The sequence below is a fragment of the Daphnia magna genome, linkage group LG10, assembly GCF_020631705.1.
Source record: "Daphnia magna isolate NIES linkage group LG10, ASM2063170v1.1, whole genome shotgun sequence".
Lineage (NCBI taxonomy): Eukaryota > Metazoa > Arthropoda > Branchiopoda > Diplostraca > Daphniidae > Daphnia > Daphnia magna.
Window position 1 is genome coordinate 703,894 of NC_059191.1, and position 19,182 is coordinate 723,075.

Below are 19,182 nucleotides of genomic sequence, written 5' to 3' on the forward strand. Positions count from 1 at the left end.
TTGTATTTGTAACTTGGCATTATGCAATTTTTAAACCCTAACTAAAGAATGAAATTTCAGACGACACTCGGTAGAGCCGTCGTGGTCCTGTGTTTATAACAAAAAGTCAAGAGACAGTTATAAATGAACAAAGATAACTTTGTTTATTTTTATTGTCGACTTTTATTTATAGAAAAATCAATTGTGTATACATTTTGGCGAGCCTCAAATGGCCTTGGAACTTGTCCAGTTCCGTATCAATCGCTTTTATTTCTAAATCGATGATGTTTTTCTTTCATTCTTCTTGAATTCAAGAGATTTTTGGCTCTCGTGGCAAAACCGGTTACAGAATCTTATAAATGACGCAATATTCGCTTCATTTTAAAATGGTTTTAGAACTTTCCTGGCATTTTATTTAAACAATTACAAAATCCCTCCCCCACAGAGATAAGAAGAGGTTACCATTACAATCAATAAAGCAGAAAAAAAGAGAGTTGGTTAGGTGTGAGCTGCTTCACCCAACCCAAAAAAAGGATATCATTTAGGCCGCATGGGAAATCAAGAGCCTCGTCCTCTACAGGCCTCCGCTAGCAACAAAAGATCACGAGGCTCATCCAATATATATATGTTCCAGGAGGGTACCAACTACCAAGTCCTATATATCGTGCGAGCCAATATAACAAGAACTGACAACAAGGAAAAGAGAATAAAATGAAACCGGAATTCTGCTATGTACTGCTATATCGGTTCTACCCCTTTTCTTCTTTTTTTTTAAAGACATTTGCTGAATTCAATTTCAGATGCTCTATTAAGCTCCACATGAAAGACAGAAAATTCGACTTTCTGTTTTCGAAATGGAAAAGATCATGAAAAAAAAAGTAGAAGCTTTTGAAATGTTATTTAATTTTGTCTGCTATGGAGTGACATCTATCAGACAAAAGTGACAAATGGATATTTCGGTTCTAATAGTCAAAATTCAAACGAAGACTTCAAGTAAAGACGATCCAATTCTCTTGCACACACTTTTCCATAAAAGATACTAAAATTTAGAACACAAACAATGTAGCATCTGTATTTTTTTCCTTTTTATAAATAAATAATAGTAATATTCTTTAATTGGTTATAATTCATTAAAGTCTTTGCCAAGACAGTTCCAGTAACTTGCTATTAGATTTTTTTGTACCTATTGTTGTATCCTTTACGGAGACTGTTTATTTTTCCTGAATGCTTTCAGGATCTTTAAATAATATACTATACATTTTAGGGGGATTGAATTAAATAACGACTTACAAAACAAGAAAATGGCCGGCATGTGTAAATGTCTAGGCTTTGGCTTTTGTGCGACCTAAATCGTAAAGTTCGAAGAGTGCCACAGCTGCGGTCTCTAAACATTTGCACAAGCGGAAAACAACATGAAAAAGTGGTCTGTTGTGAATGTGAAATGCGAGCTTCCGGTATTGACCAAGGTCCCACATCCCTTTTTAAAAATCTAAGAACTATGTACACGATAAACATTGGACTTCACAGTGGCTATGTAAACGATAAATTTTAGACTTGTCAGTGGCTTGTGGTAATAATTCAAGTGGCTTTAGTGGCAAACTAGAATAATATGACAAATCCACGTGCGGTTTTTCTTGTGACAAAACAACTTACTCTACAAATGACCAACCTGCTGCTCACACATCCTTTGTAAATGTAAAATACCACATGTCGAACAGACGTGTGAATAGGTGGTTGAACATGTGCTTTTCTGTTTCTTTGTGAATTTGTCTCTAGGCTTTGCATTTCCTAGATAAGAAAAACTTTGGCTGGGCGTTGAAGCAACTTAGTTCGTTTTCAAGTCTGAGAAAATGAAGTTGTTACATTTTATGGTCTTGGTGACTGCCCTTGTTTTGCTGCCAGAGTCTACTTCTGCAGGTAAGCCTAACAGTGAATACATGTAAGCAAATGAATTTATTAAATTTTCAAATTATATAGATTGCACTTTCAATTTGGACACGTCTTCGCCTGCAAATCCTCCTCACCTCGTTGATTCTTTTGGGAAAATCATCCAGCCGACTCTGCAGAATAATGTTATTGCACTTGTTTTTGTTTTTTTCCTACAATAATAACTAACGATAATGGCTCGTTATTTCCCACTTAGGTCCGCATAATCACCTTAACTGAAAATCAAGTAGTCACGGTAGCCTGTGAAGGCAATGGCAATGTTCTCACCGCTACCAACATGCAAATCAATTCAGGAAAATGTGCCACTGCCGGCTCTTCCCTTTTGATTGGCACTCAAAACTTGGAATACGGATCACTGGGCTGCAAAACGGTCGTCAAGGAGACAATCAAAGAAACAGGAACGTGCTCTGTTGGTGGAACACACATTGAAATCGGTTGGCAAGTAAGCACAAGGTTCATTAACCAAATGACCATTTGCCATATCAAATCCACTGCCAATACCCTCTATTCAATCAACACCATCTCTGGAGCTAATATTGCCGCCGATGATAAGTCCAATTTACGTCCGTCTTTCCGTAAAGGAGGCTTTTACGTTGGCATTGACGTAGACGCTGGCTACAGCCAAACTGGGCAAAACATCAGCGTGGCCAATATTGTCGGTTCTGCTGGGCTTGCCACCACGTACATTAACCTTAGCAAAAGTTACTTTTTCGCCCGTGGTCACTTGTCTCCGGATGGCGATTTCATTGACGCTGGAAGCCAGGATGCTACTTACTATTACATCAACGCTGCTCCGCAGTGGCAATCCTTCAATAATGGCAACTGGAAATCGCTGGAATTCGGAGTCCGTAATCTCGCCATCAGCCGGGGTTTTGATTTGGTGATTTACACGGGAACTCACGAAATTCTGACGCTTGCCGATATTAATGGCATTCAAAAGCCAATCTACCTGGCTAAAGATTCCAATAACAATAATTTACTTCCAGCTCCTAAATACTTCTGGAAGGTAGTCCATGATCCAGTTACGAATACTGCCACTGCAGTCATCGGTATCAACAATCCGCATTTAACGACAATCACGGGAGCTGATGTTTTCTGTGCCGACGTTTGCAATCAACTCACCTGGATGACGTGGACCAACCGATTTGAAATCTCTAAAGGTTACATGTTCTGTTGCACGGTGGAATCGCTCAGCAACGTCGTTGCTCATGCCCCCAACCTGGGAAATTTGAATCTCTTGGTATAACAAAGAGTTCGCTGAAAAATAGTTGTAAAGTGCAATCTAAAAATGGATTGTACCCATGGAGATGATGAATCTTTTCAATTCTGACTAATAATCTTCTTTGATTTTAATGAGACAAGGTGATGGTTGCATTTACTGGAATAAAATATAACTTGAAGTATTCAGTGAAAACACTATTTTTTTGCAAAATTTAAAAGGATCTTCGTACAAACGAAAAAGAAATCGTAAAAAAAGCAACACAGAAGGAATTTAGAGAAATGCATCAACGTAGAAAAAAAGAATAGATAAAAATAAAAGTACATTGTGCATAACCAAGTAAATTCGGTAATCCAGAAAAAGACAGGTGCTCAATTGAAATACATCAGGTTATATTCATAGCGAAAGGTTCAAGAATTACCCAAATTTATGCGAATGGCTGGGCAGTTTCCTTATATCCATAACTTTTAGTTAATTGAAATGGAAAGATGCGCCTTGATGAGGCGAATTTAACCATACCTAATTTATGGGGGTGCAAACGATATCATGGGTAGTAAATCCACTTTGAAATGATTAATTTACGGTGCCTTCCCTAAGCGTTGGCTGGTGTAACACCAACCTACCCCACTTCAACTTTCCCCCTTTCCCCTTGAGGTAAAGGAGTGTCACTACCGGTTGGAGAGGGATAGAAAAAAAAATTCCGATATCTAGTTAAGAAGCTTCTTATTGGACTCGAACACGGATTTAACCGTATCATGAGCAGCAATCTTTACCGCAGAGCAATCTTTAACTAAAAATATTCGCCTACTCCGTTGTAACATCCATTACGTAAAATATGTGTATAGAAACAGACAAATTGTGCAGGCACCAGCCTAACGGAAGATATAAAAATACCGCATCCTACCGTCGCGACGGCCAAGACCAGATTGGACCATTAACTATGTTTTGGTTACAGTAGCGGCATATGTTGGCATTGGGTGAAATAATATGGCTTCTAATTTAACCCGTTGCTATGACGATTTAGGTAATATAAAAAAAGAAGGGGAGATGGGTAACTCCATGCTAAAAAACGTGGGCAGTTTTTTGCACTTTTTGGCTGGTACTAGCGCCATCTTACAACTGGGGAAAACGTTTTTGGACATTCCCTACCCCTTTTTGTGAACTCGGAAGCGTAATTTGTGCACCATTTGTCAACTTTTTCATGATGCTTCTATCAGTGATAGGATTAAAATTAATTAATTAATTAATCATTAATAACCTGAGTAAATAAAATTCAATCTACGTACTGCTTCTCTCAGACGTTTGGTGGCGCTGATGGTCTTTGAATTATTTCCCTGTGCTCTTGCCCATCTCTCCTTCATCTCTGGGTAATACATTGGCATGTTCTTGTTACCATGCCAACCATCCTTGTGTGAACTATAGCCATTACATTTTTGTCAACAATAATGGCTGCCACCGTGAACAACGTGGCTGTCGGAACTGCCTACACAAGTGTAGGCTGTAATCGCACTCCTCACGCTCTTGATTGGGGAAATAACAATTTGGTTTGTTTTGCTGCTTCGCGTGCTGTAGCGGTTTATGATCCAAAGGTGCGAAAGTTGTAGGGATAGTTGCAACCCGTCTTTTTACGTTGCCGTAAGTTTATGTTACATTCTTCTTTTCTAGTTCGCCGGCAATCACGGGAAGATTTTGCATACGCTGTATGAACATCAAGACCGCGTCAACTGCGTCAGGTGGATTCAAGATGGAGAGTTTTCACCAGAAATGGAAATTCTTAGTGGATCTGCAGACAGAACAGTTATTGTTTGGGCTTACGGTGGAACATCAGGTGGTGTTGGTTGCCAAAGAGTTTCCAAGTTAATAGGTCAATATAGTTATTCATTACATGTATAAACATGCTAGATAATTTATTTCAAAATTTCTTCTAGGTCTCGATGCAAGTATTAATTCTGTCGATGGCTTCTACTGGAAATACAACCAAAATATTGCCACAGTTGTTGTTGCAGTTGGAGGTGACCAAATTTGTGTTTGGCTTCGAGATGGTCAAGATGGTACAATAACTTAAACACCCATAGAGTTTTAGCGGTCCTGATTTTTTTACTGATTTTACAGATGAATGGAGAATTCTGCAAAAGTTTATAACAAAGCCTGTTTTGATGTTTGACTGTGTAGTTAATTTATTGCTGGATTATAAAATCCCTCTCATAGCATGTGCTGGAGATGATGGATCTGTTCAGCTTCTCAATTTTCAGATGTTAGATGGAGAACTTTCTTGTGTCAGGACAATGAAGATTCCTGGTCATGAAGATTGGGTTCGCGCTTTGGCTTTTACTGTTGAAGGTATCACCTGCGGTTTATATCGTTCTATCCATGAGCTTATTTTTGTTATATTAACAGATAGTGGTGATTTGCTGCTTGCTTCTGCAGCCCAAGACACACTCATTCGCGTTTGGAGGATTTCACCTGAAAGCAGCAAGGATAAATCTGATGGTGACAAATTAGCCCTCCAATCCAATCAAGGACAGTTCAGCATCATTTACGAAAACGAACTGAAATTCAGATGCCAACTTGAAACTGTTTTACAAGGTCATGAAAATTGGGTGTATGGCCTTCATTGGCAACCGTCTGAGTTGAAGGGTGAGTTCAAATTTGGAGCTCAAAGTTGCCGTATGCGTCGTGATGATAAAATTAGTTTTTTCCAGATGGGTGTCGTAAAAATCCTTTGAGATTATTATCCTGTTCTATGGACAAAACCATGACGATCTGGGGTGCGGATCCATCTAGTGGCATTTGGTTTGACCAAGTACGTGTTGGCGAAATCGGTGGGAACACTTTGGGACTTTACGGGTGCCGCTTTGGCAATCAAGGCACCTCAATCTTGGCGCATGGCTATCAGGGAGCCCTTCATCTATGGCACGACGTTGAGGTACTGTTCGTTCATCTAGTATGTAAGGCAATTCCCGTACCTAAGTGTATTACCATCTGCAGGGCCAATGGAAACCAGGCGTCGTGTGTAGTGGTCATTTTGATTCAGTAGAAGATTTCATATGGGACCCCAGTGGTGATTTTGCTATTACTGTCAGCGTCGATCAGACCTCTAGACTGCACGCGCCATGGATTCAGGAGTCCAACGAAGAGGTTTGTTTTTGTTTGTGCTAAATCAGAAATCCCTTTCAAACCTGTTCCAAAATTTCTCAATTAGATCACGTGGCACGAATTAAGTCGACCACAAATTCACGGCTATGATTTATCTTGCATCACTTCTCTGGGACGCTTCCGGTTCGCTTCAGGAGCAGAAGAAAAAGTCATCAGAGTTTTTGAAGCGCCCCATAATTTCCTGGAAAATTTTGCTCGTATCTGTCATATTGACGTTCCCCTTCCAGAACGTAACAAGATTCATTATCCTGTGCGTTCCGAATGTCTGGCTTTAAATAACTGTTCTTGAGTGTAGTACAGAACGCTCCTCAAGGGGCTGCAGTTCCAGCATTGGGCCTTTCCAATAAGCCCATCTACCAAACGGATGGCCCCACGGTCCCGAAAAATGCCCATTCAAAATCAGATTTATACGCTGAAAATCACTTTACTCCAACGCTTCTCATGGGTAACTTATTAACGTATCCGACTGTTAATTCCTTTATTCACTTTCACCTGTTCATCAGCTCCGCCAACGGAAGAAACCCTCCTTCAAAACACGCTGTGGCCTGAGGTTCAGAAATTGTACGGTCACGGTTACGAGCTTTTCAGCCTGGCGGCTGATCCTCAGTGCAAACTCTTGGTGTCGGCCTCGAAGGCCCAAAAAGCGGAACATGCATCCATCATCGTTTGGGATATTGCCGATTGGAGTCTGATTGGAAAACTGGAAGCTCATGCCTTAACTGTATCGCAAATGGCATTTTCACCTGACGGCCAAAAGCTAGTGTCCGTGTCCCGTGACAGAAATTGGGTCGTCCATGAAAAAGTCCAGACGGATGATGGCAAATTCACTTTAAAGACGGTGGCAAAAGGTAGCGGTGGAAGTCGGATCTTGTGGTCATGCCATTGGTCTCCTGATTCACGCTATTTCATGACTGGATCACGTGACAAGCGTGTCATCGTTTGGGAACCGGTTGCAGGGGATACTTTGTCGTACCGAATAAGTGGCAAGCCACTGGAATGCGCCGATTCTGTCACAGCTGTGGCTTGCGGTCCCAATGTTCTCCCGACTGGGTGTTATCTGGTTGCCATCGGTTTGGACAACGGCCAAATACAGCTTTACAATTGGATTCCAGCACCATCAGATTCCATTCCACAGTGGGAACTCCTGGCCAACCTGAATCAAAGGTATGTTAACTGTAAGTGATATTTATCTATAAAAGTTAATACGATAATTGGTTATTCTCACAATAGTCAAGCTCATCACATGACTGTCAAACGGTTGCGATTCCGTCCAGTTAATGGAAACGACAGTGGCAAGGAGACTCTCCAGCTGGCCTCGTGTGGGGCTGACAACACCTTCAAAATCTTCAATCTTGAATTTTAAATTAGATTTTTTTTCTGCATCAAGAATCGGGTTCTAAAATAGAAAACGTAATTGCAAAACCTTTTTCAGGTTCAATTCAATTTTAATTTTTTATATTATTTAAAAAGAAAATTGTCTAACCTGTGATAATTCAACCTCAATCTTATGCAATTGGAACTCTTTTATCATTCAAACTACAAAGCAATTGCATATGAATGTCAAAATTATTCGTTTGAGATTTTCCCATGAAAATCAAGGAAATCCAGCCATTTAATTCTTTAAAGAAAAAGTGAACCTGCATTAGGGAAACATCCTCTAGGATTTCGTTCGACATCGAAAGCATCACTGCTGCACCTACTAGGAAATACACTGATGAAGAATTCTACAATTTCCGTTCTAGATGAACGTGTCAATGGCCGAAGGAACTTCCCGGTTCTCGAGAAACCAGTTAAAACAATGAATCACGTTATTGTGTCTGAATTATGGAATGACGATGAGAATTGATAAGTTTTTACCTACAATCTTGTGCAACATTCATGCAGTGCAGTAGATATAAACCAAATGCCAATTCCTGTTTTCTTCACCTGTAATCACATGTGATTTATATTCTGTCAAGAGCTGTGCGGCATGTTAACATTAGCAAACGAAACCGGTAACTGATTGGTGGTTAACACTTTGAGTCAATTCGAGTTTCTTTTACTGCCATTCAACTTGATGGAAACGAGGCGAATGACATTTAACTGAAATTGAACTTTGGGTTTGCACAGAGATCAATCTACATCTTTTTTTTGTGTCCAAAATTTTTAAGGTGACGTGTGACGGGTTGTAAATCGTGTGCAAAACTGGTCTAATTAGTATGCAGTTAAATTGAATGTCCAGCAATACAAGTTGACAACCAACAAATAAAGAACAAGTGCACAAATGCAGGCAATAATAAATGTGCTTCTATTTGTAACGGGTAATTAGTTGGGACTTGTAGGATAGGTTTTAGAGAAGAGAAGGTAGTTAAAGGTAATGGGTAAATTAACCGGAATTGCATCTGATTAAACCAATAAACCGATGCTTCCCAAATTGGGTGCGTGCGGAACAACATTGTGCAAGGCAGCTGCGGTACAACAAAACATATAACCTTTAGGGATATCGAAGCGGTTGGTCCAAGACATCCATCCGATCTGACTGCAAACATCAGAGCAGAAAACATCCGCACCGGAAACGCTGGATAAATGCGGATTGTTGATGCCAATAAAAGCGGTTGCTTTATTGGTGGCTGGATCGTGAACAACCTTCCAGTAGTACTTAGGAACGGGCAGGACATTGTTATTGTTAGTGTCCTGGGCTAAATAGATTGGCTTTTGAACGCCGTTCACATTAGCCAGCGTCAGAACTTCGTAGGTGCCCGTGTAAACTACCAGATCAATATTGCGACTGATGGCTAGATTTCTACTTCCAGCTTCCAGGGCTTTCCAGTTGCCGTTATTGAACGATTGCCACTGCGGCGCGGCATTGATGTAGTAATAAGTAGCATCCTGACTTCCGGCATCAATAAAATCCGCATCTGGAGCCAAATGACCACGAGCAAAATAATAACTTTTACTGACGTCGATGTACTGAGCTCCCAAAGTGCTGGATCCAACAATTTCCGAGACGGTGATCAACTGGCCATCCTGGCTGTAGGCCGTGTCGACATCGACTCCGGTGTAGTAATTTCCTTTACGGAAAGAAGGACGTTCATTTTGCTTGTCGTCAGCGGCCACGTTGGCTCCGTAAATCGTGTCGATCGCGTACAAGGTGTTGTCGTTCGATTCAACGTGGCAGATTGTAATTTGATTGATGAATGTTGTGCTTACTTGCCAACCGATCTCGATCTTTGTCCCGGTGCTGGAACATGTTCCTGTCTCCTTGATGGTCTCTTTCACGACGGAATTACAGCCTAATGATCCGTAACCCAAGTTCTGCGTGCCAACCTGGAGGGATGTACCGGACGTTGCGCATTTTCCCGAGTTGAACTGGACACCGGTAGCTGTTAGCGCGTTGCCCGAGCCTTCACAAGCAACTGTGACGAGTTGATTTGCTGCTAAAGTGATTGTTCGAACCTGTAGAATGCGAGTTAATAGTTTTTCCTAGTTCATTTGGCTAATGAAAGATACCCCGTTCTGAAGAGTGGGTTGAACGATCTGGTCGGAACTGTCTACCAAATGAGACGGATAGGTGGGCGAAGACGTATCCAGATTAAACGTGCATGCTGTTCTCAGAAAAGTAAGTTGTTAACGGACTGATTTTCAAATTAGGAAGCAAACGTCAAAACGTTGTGCATTAGTGTATACTTGATTTTGTTGTTATTTACCTGCGAAAGCTGGATCAGCATACAACAATGTCAGCGAGACAATCGCCAACATCCACCTGGTAAACGCCATTCGTAGCTAAGAATTTTTCTTACTGCCCACTTCTTTCCCAATTACTCCCAGGTAGCTTTGTGATCTGATCGTTACTAGTAAAACTGGCATCTTTTGCCCTTCTTTACATAAAAAAACAGGACGCCGAAGTTATCGGACGAATAAACACGAAGTTGGGGCATGATGAAAACAAACACCTTGGTTATGGAAATACCTGTTCTGATCCATTTGTCAATATCATTATCACCTGTCTACTGTACTCAATACCCCTAAGCTAAAAAGCTGAAATAATAGACAAGAACAATGTAAGACGATAGCCTGGCATACAGAGCGGACGTCATCATCCTATCTTTTGATTGTTTTGGTCTTTCCATCATATGCTTAAGTGTCTGATTTGTAAAACTTTAAGCTTCGCCCAATGACGGTGAATGGAAGAGTCCGGATGATAAAGAACACTCCTTTAGATGTACACCTGCCACAGATCTGATAAAACGAAAGACAAAACTGGGAATCCATCCGGCCGGAGTACCGAAACTATTAAAAAACTAAACACATAGTTTGTTAGATAACAATTAGATTTCCTGCATCCAACAAAATTTGAAAATAATAAATAGAATCCTCGAATGTAAAGCTAAATTCAAACAAACCACACGATAAATAAGAAAATGAAAATCCAATGCTACGTCGAGATGAAAAGCCCAAACAATTGCACTTGTGTCAACTAACTTCTGAAGAAATATTGTGGATAATCTGTAGTTGGATCTTCAGTAGTTTCTGGATTCTCCACAGTCTCCCATATCACGACAACATCATCAGTACTGTCACTTGTGCTATTAGTCACAGGACATTTAACATAAGGGAAGGCAGATGGAGTGCAACCTAATACAGTCATCGATCTATACCCGGTGGAGAAGGTCTTAGTTAACGTATAGGTGGCCGTGAGCGTTGCTGTTTCTTGGACAGTTAAACCCAAACACGAAAGAAACTGGCTCAAATTGACGGTCGATCGGCCACAATCACCAACTGAAATGACATTACCAAGACCTCTCAATTGTCGAAACAGCGAAGTGGAATCGTCAATTGAACTGACGATGGAGCTCACGTCGACTGGCGATAGTTGTGGAGCAGTGGTAATCTCAACCCTTGAAAAAAAATTAATTAAATTGATATAGAATTGTAGAATTCAAATGTTGTTACCCAATTACACTCGATGGTGACATCTCTGAATAGACGAAATGAGGCCTCTCATTGATTCCACGCTTCCGGCGACAAGGCGTAACAACACCGGCCGTAACGAAACAGGGTGTCGGTTTTATCGTTGTTGAAGTGTAGATGTCAAAGCTAAACGATGTCACACCGGTAAACAGCGGTTCTCCGTGAAGATTGATCTTAGCCAATACGGAAGACTGGAAAAGAAATAAAAGCACAATAGATTTGCTGGACATATTTGGAGAAAGAATCGACTGCACGGGCAAGAGTTTGGAAATCAATAGCATCGCAACAGGGACATACCGTTGTATTTTATACTGCAGTAGATGGTGGTCGAGTCTTTCATTTTTGGTTTGGCTTGCCCAGAATTGTGTTGAAAGTGCGAAATTGGCACGGAATTAACAACTAGTTTGATGAACTCACTTATAAGGCCATGCAAACTGTAAAGAAACAAATAAGGTACATATAATCAAGTTGATGTTTTCGTTGGTTGCAATGAAACCGGACTGACAACGAAAGAGCAATGACCTTTAAAATATGTGATTAATATCTTTCGATGCCTTGTACTTTTACCTTGTTAAGTTCCTGCATCGCGTGTTTGTGCAGTCTACATCTTCGTTGGTTTCTCAAGTGATTGTTTCAAGATGACCCCGACAAAACCAAAACAAAACCTGTCATTGAAAAATGATATGCCAATTTTACCAACCCCTGACGAAAACAGTTATGTCATGGAATTGACGACGATGCCAATCGTAGAAAGAGCTGAAGAAAATATTTCTAAACAAAAAATTCAAGCACACGGGAAAGCACGAATAAATTCCCATTCTGAAGGATGATGTATCGAATTCAGTTTCACGAAAGAACATGCGACGCAGTGTCTTTTCTGCTCGTCGCTTCCGCCGGCACCAAAACAAAAGTGCCAGAGGTATAGTGACGTACATTTGAAACATGGTTATTGAATTGTGTGACAGAGTAAAATGATTATCACGTATTGTTATAAACGATATCATATCGTCTGTCTTACGACCCCATTCTACTGTCTGGATGAGACAAGGGTTTATGAAATGGCATTGAAAAGTATTGGTCAAGAAAGGAAATCTTTAGAATAAGTAATACATTCCTAAAACAAAACCATGTATCACACAAAAACATAACGAGTCATAAAGTAACCTACCTTGTTACAGATAGAAGAGTTGAAAATGGTAACTGATGATGAACGAAAACGTCTTCGCACTCAAAACATTTCAATAATGGATGGAAAACTGTCCCATCAACGACATCTACGACAAGACGATTGTGACTGCCTTGCAAATGACAGTTTTACTTTTTAATTGCATTAGGTCATTAGCCAAGGATGGGCAACCAAAAAAGAAAAATGTATCTACCTTTTCTTCTAAATAGCTAAAGGGAAGGACATGATACGTCCCCGTCCTTCTCCCAAGTTTTTCACGTTGAGTTTTCTAATCCTCTCTTTTTTTGCATAATTTTCACTCAATTATGTATACTTGTGTTTATCTCGAATGTAAATAACTGTGACTGACAAAGGAAGAAGCAGCTAATACAAATGCACATCTGATTTGAAATTAGATTTCGATTCTGCAAGTCCCGCTACGTGGGAAAAGGGCAGATGTTCTTGTAGTCAACTGAAAACCGCTTGATTGATTTTGGTCATCGCGTCAAAGATATGTCTGTTTGAAAATCAGTGACAAATTCTGATTTTGGTCACCAGGCATAACATAACTGTCCTGGAGTGTCATGCAAAAACCGGATCACGCGTGATTGGAAATCACGTCCGTATACCTCCTTTCATGGTTGCGATTTATACGGGTGAAAGAATTCGCTACAAAATAATACGAAAAAGAAGGATGTTTTGGATGATTGCTTGTTTATTTATTTATCTTGTTGACGAATTCTAGTGAATTTGCGATACAAATTAGTGTGTAGAGTGCATTTTTACGTGACCTTTCACGAAAACAAAACCTGTTTTTTCTTAGACTCATTGTCACCATTAAAATTATTTTAATGTGCTGCACTTCTATATCTAGCTTAATTTGGTTGCAGTTAATTTACGTCTATTTGGAAGCATTGACCTTGTCCTATGTCAAGTTTTGCATCAATGAACGGCCAGAGTGGTGTGCGTAACCTGTTCAGATATCATGAACGTTTTTTTTAAATGTCAGCATTATTCTAGCTAGACTTTATCCTTAGCTTCTTCAGAATTTAAGTTTTCTTTAACTTTGTCACGAAATTGGAATCAATAATTCGACGATTTCAGACCAAAAACTGTTTAATATTATGTAGTATAGGGACAGAGAAAAATTTAAATAACAAGCACTGCTTAAATCATTTAAGAAAGAATGAAAAATTTAAATTAGAAATCGAATAAAATCCCCAATTCCAAAATTTTCGAAGTCAAGTTCTTCAGTTTTTGTTTGTGATCCATGAAATCTGATGTCGTAATTTTCAAGCTTCATCACGAAGGCTTATGGTGGTGTTGTAGTGCTGGTTGGGCTAGTGGAAGTAACGGTGGACGGATCATCGGTTGTAATTGTAGTTGTCTCCACGGAAGTAGTTACAGTTGTCGTCTCAGAGGTAGTTGGCTCCATGGAAGTAGTTCCAGTTGTTGTCTCAGAGGTAGTTGGCTCAACGGAAATAGTTCCAGTTGTCGTCTCAGAGGTAGTTGGCTCAATGCTGCTGGTAGAGGGACCATCCTGAACCGCAGTACAAGAAATGTAGGGGAAACGTACTGGCAAACAACCGGCGATGGTCATTATGGTGTAACCCTTGGACACGGTTTTGGTTTCTGTAAAAGTGGCCGTCAATGTTGTGGTCTCTTGAACAGTCATGCCCAGGCAGGCGAGGAACTGGCTGAGATTGACGGTGGATAGACCGCAATCGCCAACTGTGATTTTATTGCTATGACCCTTAGCAGCAAGTTGTCGGAAAATGTTCTGAGATTTGAAATACGTATCATCGAAAGAACTGGAGACTCTCTCCGGATACAAGCGATGGATGGCACGAGGAACAGGAGTAGGTTGAATTCTATAGCCGTTAAATCATTTAGAATTCAATTTATTCAAATTTCAATGTGTTGTAAAAATTTTAAAAAATGTTTTACCCGAGAACGGCTGATGGTGCAATCTCTAAATTATCGTACGATTCGATGACTTCGGGTTTCTCTTCCATGCCGCGCTTTCGTCGACATTGCGACACTACGCCGGATGTAACGTAGCAAGTCGTTTTCTTCTCAAATGTTGAAGTGGTTACCTCAAAGGTGAAAGAGGTCTCTCCAGCTAACAATGGTCCGTCATGGAGATTGATACTAGCCCAAGCGGATGACAGCAAACCAGCCAAAGCTAAAAGTACAAACATTTTTAACATCTTAGAGAAAAAAAAATGGATTCTATTTTATGCGACTGAATTGGCAAAGAGTCTGAAAGACACAGTGATTTTATTCGCACCAACGGCTCCCTTATATATCTGGCAAAATCACGTTCGTGATCCTCTTCCAAACGGTAGTTTTTTCTTGGTTAGCGAGGAGAGAAACTTGACACGGGTTCGCCCCACCTTCTTTTTTTTTGTAAGGTCCAAAATAAAAATCAGCAAAACGCTCTAAAGCGAAAAAACCTGCTGTACATACCAACACGTTGTCATGTAAAGCCAGCCAGTCATGCAACAAAATAAAAGAATTCCGGTTCTTGTAATCTGGGGACGATCTAAAGACACGAGCAGAGAAAATAATTTTTCATTTTATGCACAAAATATTGAATTTTTCTGTCTGGCTAACAACATTAGAAGTTTAAGTTTTTAATTAGTTTTCTTTTTAATTTTTTTACTTTATTACCTATGGTCAGAAATTGGGCTATTACCGTAAAATAATAGGAAACATTTCAGATTTTCACGGTGACAGTTTACTTGCCAGGTGATTTTTGGTTTGGGGCGTCTTCTATTGGCGATGTGTTTGACCTGAGATATGCGGGTACTGGAATATGTTTGCTATGCAAATAGAACGGCACATATTTTTCGATCGAGATCGACTCGAAAAGGTGAAGTGGGTTGGGATTATGAACGCTCCATCACCACTTCCGCGGTTAGTTTTGCTGATACAAAAACTTGAATCCCGCACGAGGTATCTGTTAATCAAGTAGAGACTCATTGAACTTGTTATTGGGCATTCTGCACTAAAAAAATTTGTTTCATACTAATTTTGTTAACCATATTATTGCAGTAAAAAAGAATTGGCTGTATGCATCAACTGGGCAGTCCGTCGGAGTTGATGTTCTGCTTTTAATGTGGTCCGGCATTGATAATGTACTTGTGTCGTCTTTCCAAATGGAATTCAATTTGCTGGTCGTTGACCAACGTGCTGATTATTTTAGTCGGATTCTAATGAGAAATCCACCACTCACGAAATAATGGCAACAAAGCCATCCCGTTAATGGCTAAAAAAACAGTTTGAAATAATTTCCATTAAACATCATTTCTTGTTGCCAAAAGATATGCAAGAGTCTTAAGTCTTAGGTCTTAATTTAGGTAATGGAATTAAACTGGTTGGTTGGAAACTACCCAATAATCAGCATTTTCTAACCATTAAAAGTTAGCGAAATAATCACCAGTTTCTTTCTTGTTTGTGTTGTTTGAAAAATAACCATTACTTCGAGTTGGGTGGAGGGGTTTGAGACATGCCATTTCAATTGTATGCAAATTCAACATGAATAAACTACCGGATGACAAATTCACATGCTATTATTCCAACTTTTCCACTTTGCTGTAGGTGGGGGTAATGGACTTCTAAAACTTTAAATGGTTTCGAAATTCAATCTGCATTACCGGTGTGCGAATGCCCGATAAGGTGTTGATCATCACTGAGAGAACTGGAACAAGAAGCACAAGTTCGTGGTTTAATTTAATCTGAATTCTCTTTTAGATTTCTCATACAATTTATGCATTAGAGCTTCAAAAAACTGTGGAGACAACTCTCTGTGCGAAGACAGGGTTTTCAAATACTTCAAAACAATTTCAATTCAACATTGTCATATTGTTGGAATTTATCTTTAATAAAAATTTATTGGTGTATCATTTTTATTTTCAATGACAGCTGACGACAGAAAGAAAACTGCAATTTTACAGACACCATATATTTATTTAGTTTGTTCTTGTATAAATTGAACAGATATAAAAGCGTGTTAAGCATAAAAAGCATTTTCAATTATTCCACCGACCAGCGGGAATTATTATTTCTATAATTTAGTTAGCAAAAGAAAAGTTCATGGTCTAAACACATAAACGGAATAAGCAAAATATTCTTCAGACATCAGAAGTTTGCGTCTTGGGCCGAGAGTTTTGGCAATTTCTTTTTCTTAGAGACGATTCCTGGGCTTGGATTTCGTTTTGGGCGAAGTGTCGGGACTGGTAATTTCGGAAGTCACAATGTCCGGCATACTTGGCATTAAATCTAACTTTTTTGTTGCAGTTACAGTTGACGGACAATAAGTGTAAGGAAAACCTGCTGGAGTGCAACCCAAGACAGTCATTATAGCGTAACCGCTGGACAAGGTTTCGGTTTGCGTGAAGGTGGCCGTCAATGTAGTTGTTTCCTGGACAGTCAAACCCAAACAGGAAAGGAATTGGACGAGATTGACGGTAGATCGACCGCAATCACCAACCGTGATGACATTGCTACCGCCCTTGGCTGTCAGCTGACTGAAAAGGTTCTGCGTGTTGAAATAGGAATCGTCGAACGAGCTGAAAACATTGTTTCCCTTAAAAATGTCCAGTGAATTGATTGCCCGGGGAACGGCCGTCGTTTCCACCCTGCATGCATTAAATTATAAAAATTATTTGTCAAAATTATTAGGAAAAATTATTTACGGGAGAACGGCCGATGGTGCAACTTCCAGATCGTCATCGAAGTGAATAATTAAGGGCCTCTCTTCCATTCCACGCTTCCTTCGGCATTGAGAAACCATACCGGATGTGATGTAGCAAGTCGTAGGCTTGGTCAGTACTGAACTTGTCACCTCAAAGGTGAAAGCTGTTGCTGGGGGAAGCAGCGGCCCATCGTGAAGATTGAGACTTGCCCAAGTCGAAGAGAACAGACCAGCCAAGAATAAGAATGCAAACATCTTGGAGAAGACTTCTAAAGACGACTGGTTGAGTCTGGAAGAGTCTGAAAGACACAGCTTGGTACAGATGGATCTCATTGCTCTTTTATATGCGATGGTACGTCATCTCCATCCAACGTTTCCGCGTCCTAGTGGCATAAGAACATTTGTTTGATCACAAAAGGTAAAAGGATTTGAAACTCACCTACTTTTTTTGCTTCCAAACAGCAAGATTTGGCAAGCAAAAAAACCGGTTGAATGTACTAGGTGTATTCTAATGTAAACCGTCAGTTATGCAAACCACTGATTAGAATCTGAGGACGAATGAAAAATAGAGTTACCGCCTGCAAAGGTAAGCAGAAGAATATTCTTTTTGTTTAATAAAATTTGGTACTGTTTTTTGGGTGGATGGATCCGTATCGCAGGATCAGTTGTGCTTCATTTGCTATCGGGTCCTTCCTGTCTCGTCTAATATCATCAGTTTCATCAAAGTTAAAGGTACCGACAATACACCGAAAGGTGCACGATCGATCTAAAATTCTGTCTTTTTTTTTTTCGTTCTATTTTTATGCATCAGAACTGAAGGATTCGTCGATATAAAATTTTGCAAAAAAAAAAAAAAGGGAACACACAACCAAAAAAGGCAATGACAAACGCAAATAAGCAAAGGATACAGCGGGATGGCAATGAATTCATTTGACTTGTCTCACACCAAAGCGGTACGCTAACTGATCAGTTCGGTCAACGTCACACCTTTTGATCTATCGAACTCTAACGGGAATCTTGTCCAGTTGTCATTTGCATGTTGATCTTCGAATGATCTAACTCACGCAAAGCGTACTTTTGAAAACAAGATATCCACAAAAACCTGGATTGCCATTTAAGTATGTAACCACGAGCGAAATGTGTGATAACATACCATGAACTTTTGCTGAAAATCAGTCTCATCTTTTTAAACACGTTCAAAAGTTAGGAAAAGGCAACGACCGGTTGGTTTTCGATTAGCACCTCCGATGAAAAATTCTGTTGTCAAGGCTCGGGTTCGTGAGATGTAGACTTTGATCAAAAGGTACTGGATGCAATCTTTTGATCAACCCAATTCACCTAGATACAGTAATTTCCTGTTTGCTGAATTGAGTCTACGATCGTTTCGTTTTTGAACGTCGAAAGCATCCAAGACTTTATAACGATCTGGGGGTTTTCGATTCAAGAAAAGTGTTGACAGCATTCATCATGTGGTCGACAGTTGAAGAAAACCTGTTTCCCTCGAAACTCTAACTGGAAGTTTGCCATTTTTTTCCGAATAAGGTTGACAGGGTACATTTATACCAACGCATCAAGTTGGTGTGATGTGACCGACATGTGAAAATCAAACGTCCTAGAAAGGCTGTTTTACCTAAATGGTCGCAATACTCAAGAAGTTTTGAAAGCAAATGGTTTGAAAAGGAAAGAAACAGGGGATCCTTCAAAAAGAAACGGATATCTCTTATTTAATAATACGAATCTTTTAAAACATGAACCCCAAGATCGTCAAAATCACACCTTTTTCCGGTGTCAGTTCTTTTTCGCATAGAGCAGAATTCAGAATTCAACCTTGTTCTAAACTTCAGTTTGGAATAATATTGCATTAACTTTCGGTAACGTCGTCTTTAAAGATATTATCATAGCGTGAAAAGTACCGCCCGTAAAACAAAAATCGATGGTTTCATGTAAAAAATTCCCAGATTTGGCAATTTGATTGACATCGAAATTTCGTACAACTGGCTTCACGCCATTTCTACTTGTATCTGAAATCAAACATGACACGATATATAGAATGACTTTAGCACGTCA

At 39.8% G+C, this 19,182-nt stretch overlaps 6 protein-coding genes across 6 annotated transcripts; 2 read left to right on the plus strand and 4 right to left on the minus strand.

Moving 5' to 3' along the window:
* The first annotated feature begins 1,689 nt into the window (after window positions 1-1,689).
* LOC116932585 lies at window positions 1,690-3,340 on the plus strand. Its single transcript, XM_032940362.2, has 3 exons — window positions 1,690-1,896; window positions 1,957-2,051; window positions 2,123-3,340. Exons 1-3 carry the CDS (start codon window positions 1,830-1,832, stop codon window positions 3,170-3,172), a joined length of 1,212 nt encoding a protein of 403 aa, XP_032796253.2. The 5' UTR covers window positions 1,690-1,829; the 3' UTR covers window positions 3,173-3,340.
* Window positions 3,341-4,555: 1,215 nt separating this feature from the next.
* Window positions 4,556-7,723, plus strand: LOC116932564 (elongator complex protein 2). The gene is made up of 11 exons (XM_032940334.2): window positions 4,556-4,734; window positions 4,811-5,009; window positions 5,074-5,196; window positions 5,258-5,485; window positions 5,543-5,782; window positions 5,848-6,071; window positions 6,134-6,283; window positions 6,348-6,531; window positions 6,597-6,746; window positions 6,805-7,465; window positions 7,532-7,723. Exons 1-11 carry the CDS (start codon window positions 4,591-4,593, stop codon window positions 7,662-7,664), a joined length of 2,436 nt encoding a protein of 811 aa, XP_032796225.2. The 5' UTR covers window positions 4,556-4,590; the 3' UTR covers window positions 7,665-7,723.
* Window positions 7,724-8,565: 842 nt separating this feature from the next.
* On the minus strand, window positions 8,566-10,463 carry LOC116932590. Its single transcript, XM_032940369.2, has 3 exons — window positions 9,988-10,463; window positions 9,791-9,885; window positions 8,566-9,736 (listed from the first exon to the last, which is right to left on the minus strand). Exons 1-3 carry the CDS (start codon window positions 10,055-10,057, stop codon window positions 8,687-8,689), a joined length of 1,215 nt encoding a protein of 404 aa, XP_032796260.2. The 5' UTR covers window positions 10,058-10,463; the 3' UTR covers window positions 8,566-8,686.
* Window positions 10,464-10,593: 130 nt separating this feature from the next.
* Window positions 10,594-11,525, minus strand: LOC116932610. Its single transcript, XM_032940402.2, has 2 exons — window positions 11,234-11,525; window positions 10,594-11,178 (listed from the first exon to the last, which is right to left on the minus strand). Exons 1-2 carry the CDS (start codon window positions 11,479-11,481, stop codon window positions 10,758-10,760), a joined length of 669 nt encoding a protein of 222 aa, XP_032796293.2. The 5' UTR covers window positions 11,482-11,525; the 3' UTR covers window positions 10,594-10,757.
* A 1,989-nt stretch (window positions 11,526-13,514) lies between these two features.
* LOC116932607 (mucin-5AC) lies at window positions 13,515-14,701 on the minus strand. Its single transcript, XM_032940398.2, has 2 exons — window positions 14,364-14,701; window positions 13,515-14,287 (listed from the first exon to the last, which is right to left on the minus strand). The coding sequence occupies exons 1-2, from the start codon at window positions 14,624-14,626 to the stop codon at window positions 13,729-13,731; spliced, it is 822 nt and encodes a 273-aa protein (XP_032796289.2). The 5' UTR covers window positions 14,627-14,701; the 3' UTR covers window positions 13,515-13,728.
* A 1,666-nt stretch (window positions 14,702-16,367) lies between these two features.
* LOC116932609 lies at window positions 16,368-17,463 on the minus strand. The gene is made up of 2 exons (XM_032940400.2): window positions 17,117-17,463; window positions 16,368-17,059 (listed from the first exon to the last, which is right to left on the minus strand). The coding sequence occupies exons 1-2, from the start codon at window positions 17,446-17,448 to the stop codon at window positions 16,606-16,608; spliced, it is 786 nt and encodes a 261-aa protein (XP_032796291.2). The 5' UTR covers window positions 17,449-17,463; the 3' UTR covers window positions 16,368-16,605.
* Window positions 17,464-19,182: the final 1,719 nt, after the last annotated feature.

Coding starts and splice junctions, on each gene's coding strand:
- LOC116932585 (XM_032940362.2), top strand. CDS start 1,830: ATGAAGTTGTTACATTTTATGGTCTTGGTGACTGCCCTTGTTTTGCTG. Junction 1,897..1,956: donor GCCAGAGTCTACTTCTGCAG/GTAAGCCTAACA, acceptor CAAATTATATAG/ATTGCACTTTCAATTTGGAC. Junction 2,052..2,122: donor AGCCGACTCTGCAGAATAAT/GTTATTGCACTT, acceptor TTTCCCACTTAG/GTCCGCATAATCACCTTAAC.
- LOC116932564 (XM_032940334.2), top strand. CDS start 4,591: ATGGCTGCCACCGTGAACAACGTGGCTGTCGGAACTGCCTACACAAGT. Junction 5,010..5,073: donor AAGAGTTTCCAAGTTAATAG/GTCAATATAGTT, acceptor AATTTCTTCTAG/GTCTCGATGCAAGTATTAAT. Junction 5,197..5,257: donor GCTTCGAGATGGTCAAGATG/GTACAATAACTT, acceptor CTGATTTTACAG/ATGAATGGAGAATTCTGCAA.
- LOC116932590 (XM_032940369.2), bottom strand. CDS start 10,057: ATGGCGTTTACCAGGTGGATGTTGGCGATTGTCTCGCTGACATTGTTG. Junction 9,886..9,987: donor TGCTGATCCAGCTTTCGCAG/GTAAATAACAAC, acceptor TTCTGAGAACAG/CATGCACGTTTAATCTGGAT. Junction 9,737..9,790: donor AACCCACTCTTCAGAACGGG/GTATCTTTCATT, acceptor CGCATTCTACAG/GTTCGAACAATCACTTTAGC.
- LOC116932610 (XM_032940402.2), bottom strand. CDS start 11,481: ATGTCCAGCAAATCTATTGTGCTTTTATTTCTTTTCCAGTCTTCCGTA. Junction 11,179..11,233: donor TCACCATCGAGTGTAATTGG/GTAACAACATTT, acceptor TTTTTTTTCAAG/GGTTGAGATTACCACTGCTC.
- LOC116932607 (XM_032940398.2), bottom strand. CDS start 14,626: ATGTTAAAAATGTTTGTACTTTTAGCTTTGGCTGGTTTGCTGTCATCC. Junction 14,288..14,363: donor GCACCATCAGCCGTTCTCGG/GTAAAACATTTT, acceptor TAACGGCTATAG/AATTCAACCTACTCCTGTTC.
- LOC116932609 (XM_032940400.2), bottom strand. CDS start 17,448: ATGAGATCCATCTGTACCAAGCTGTGTCTTTCAGACTCTTCCAGACTC. Junction 17,060..17,116: donor GCACCATCGGCCGTTCTCCC/GTAAATAATTTT, acceptor TAATGCATGCAG/GGTGGAAACGACGGCCGTTC.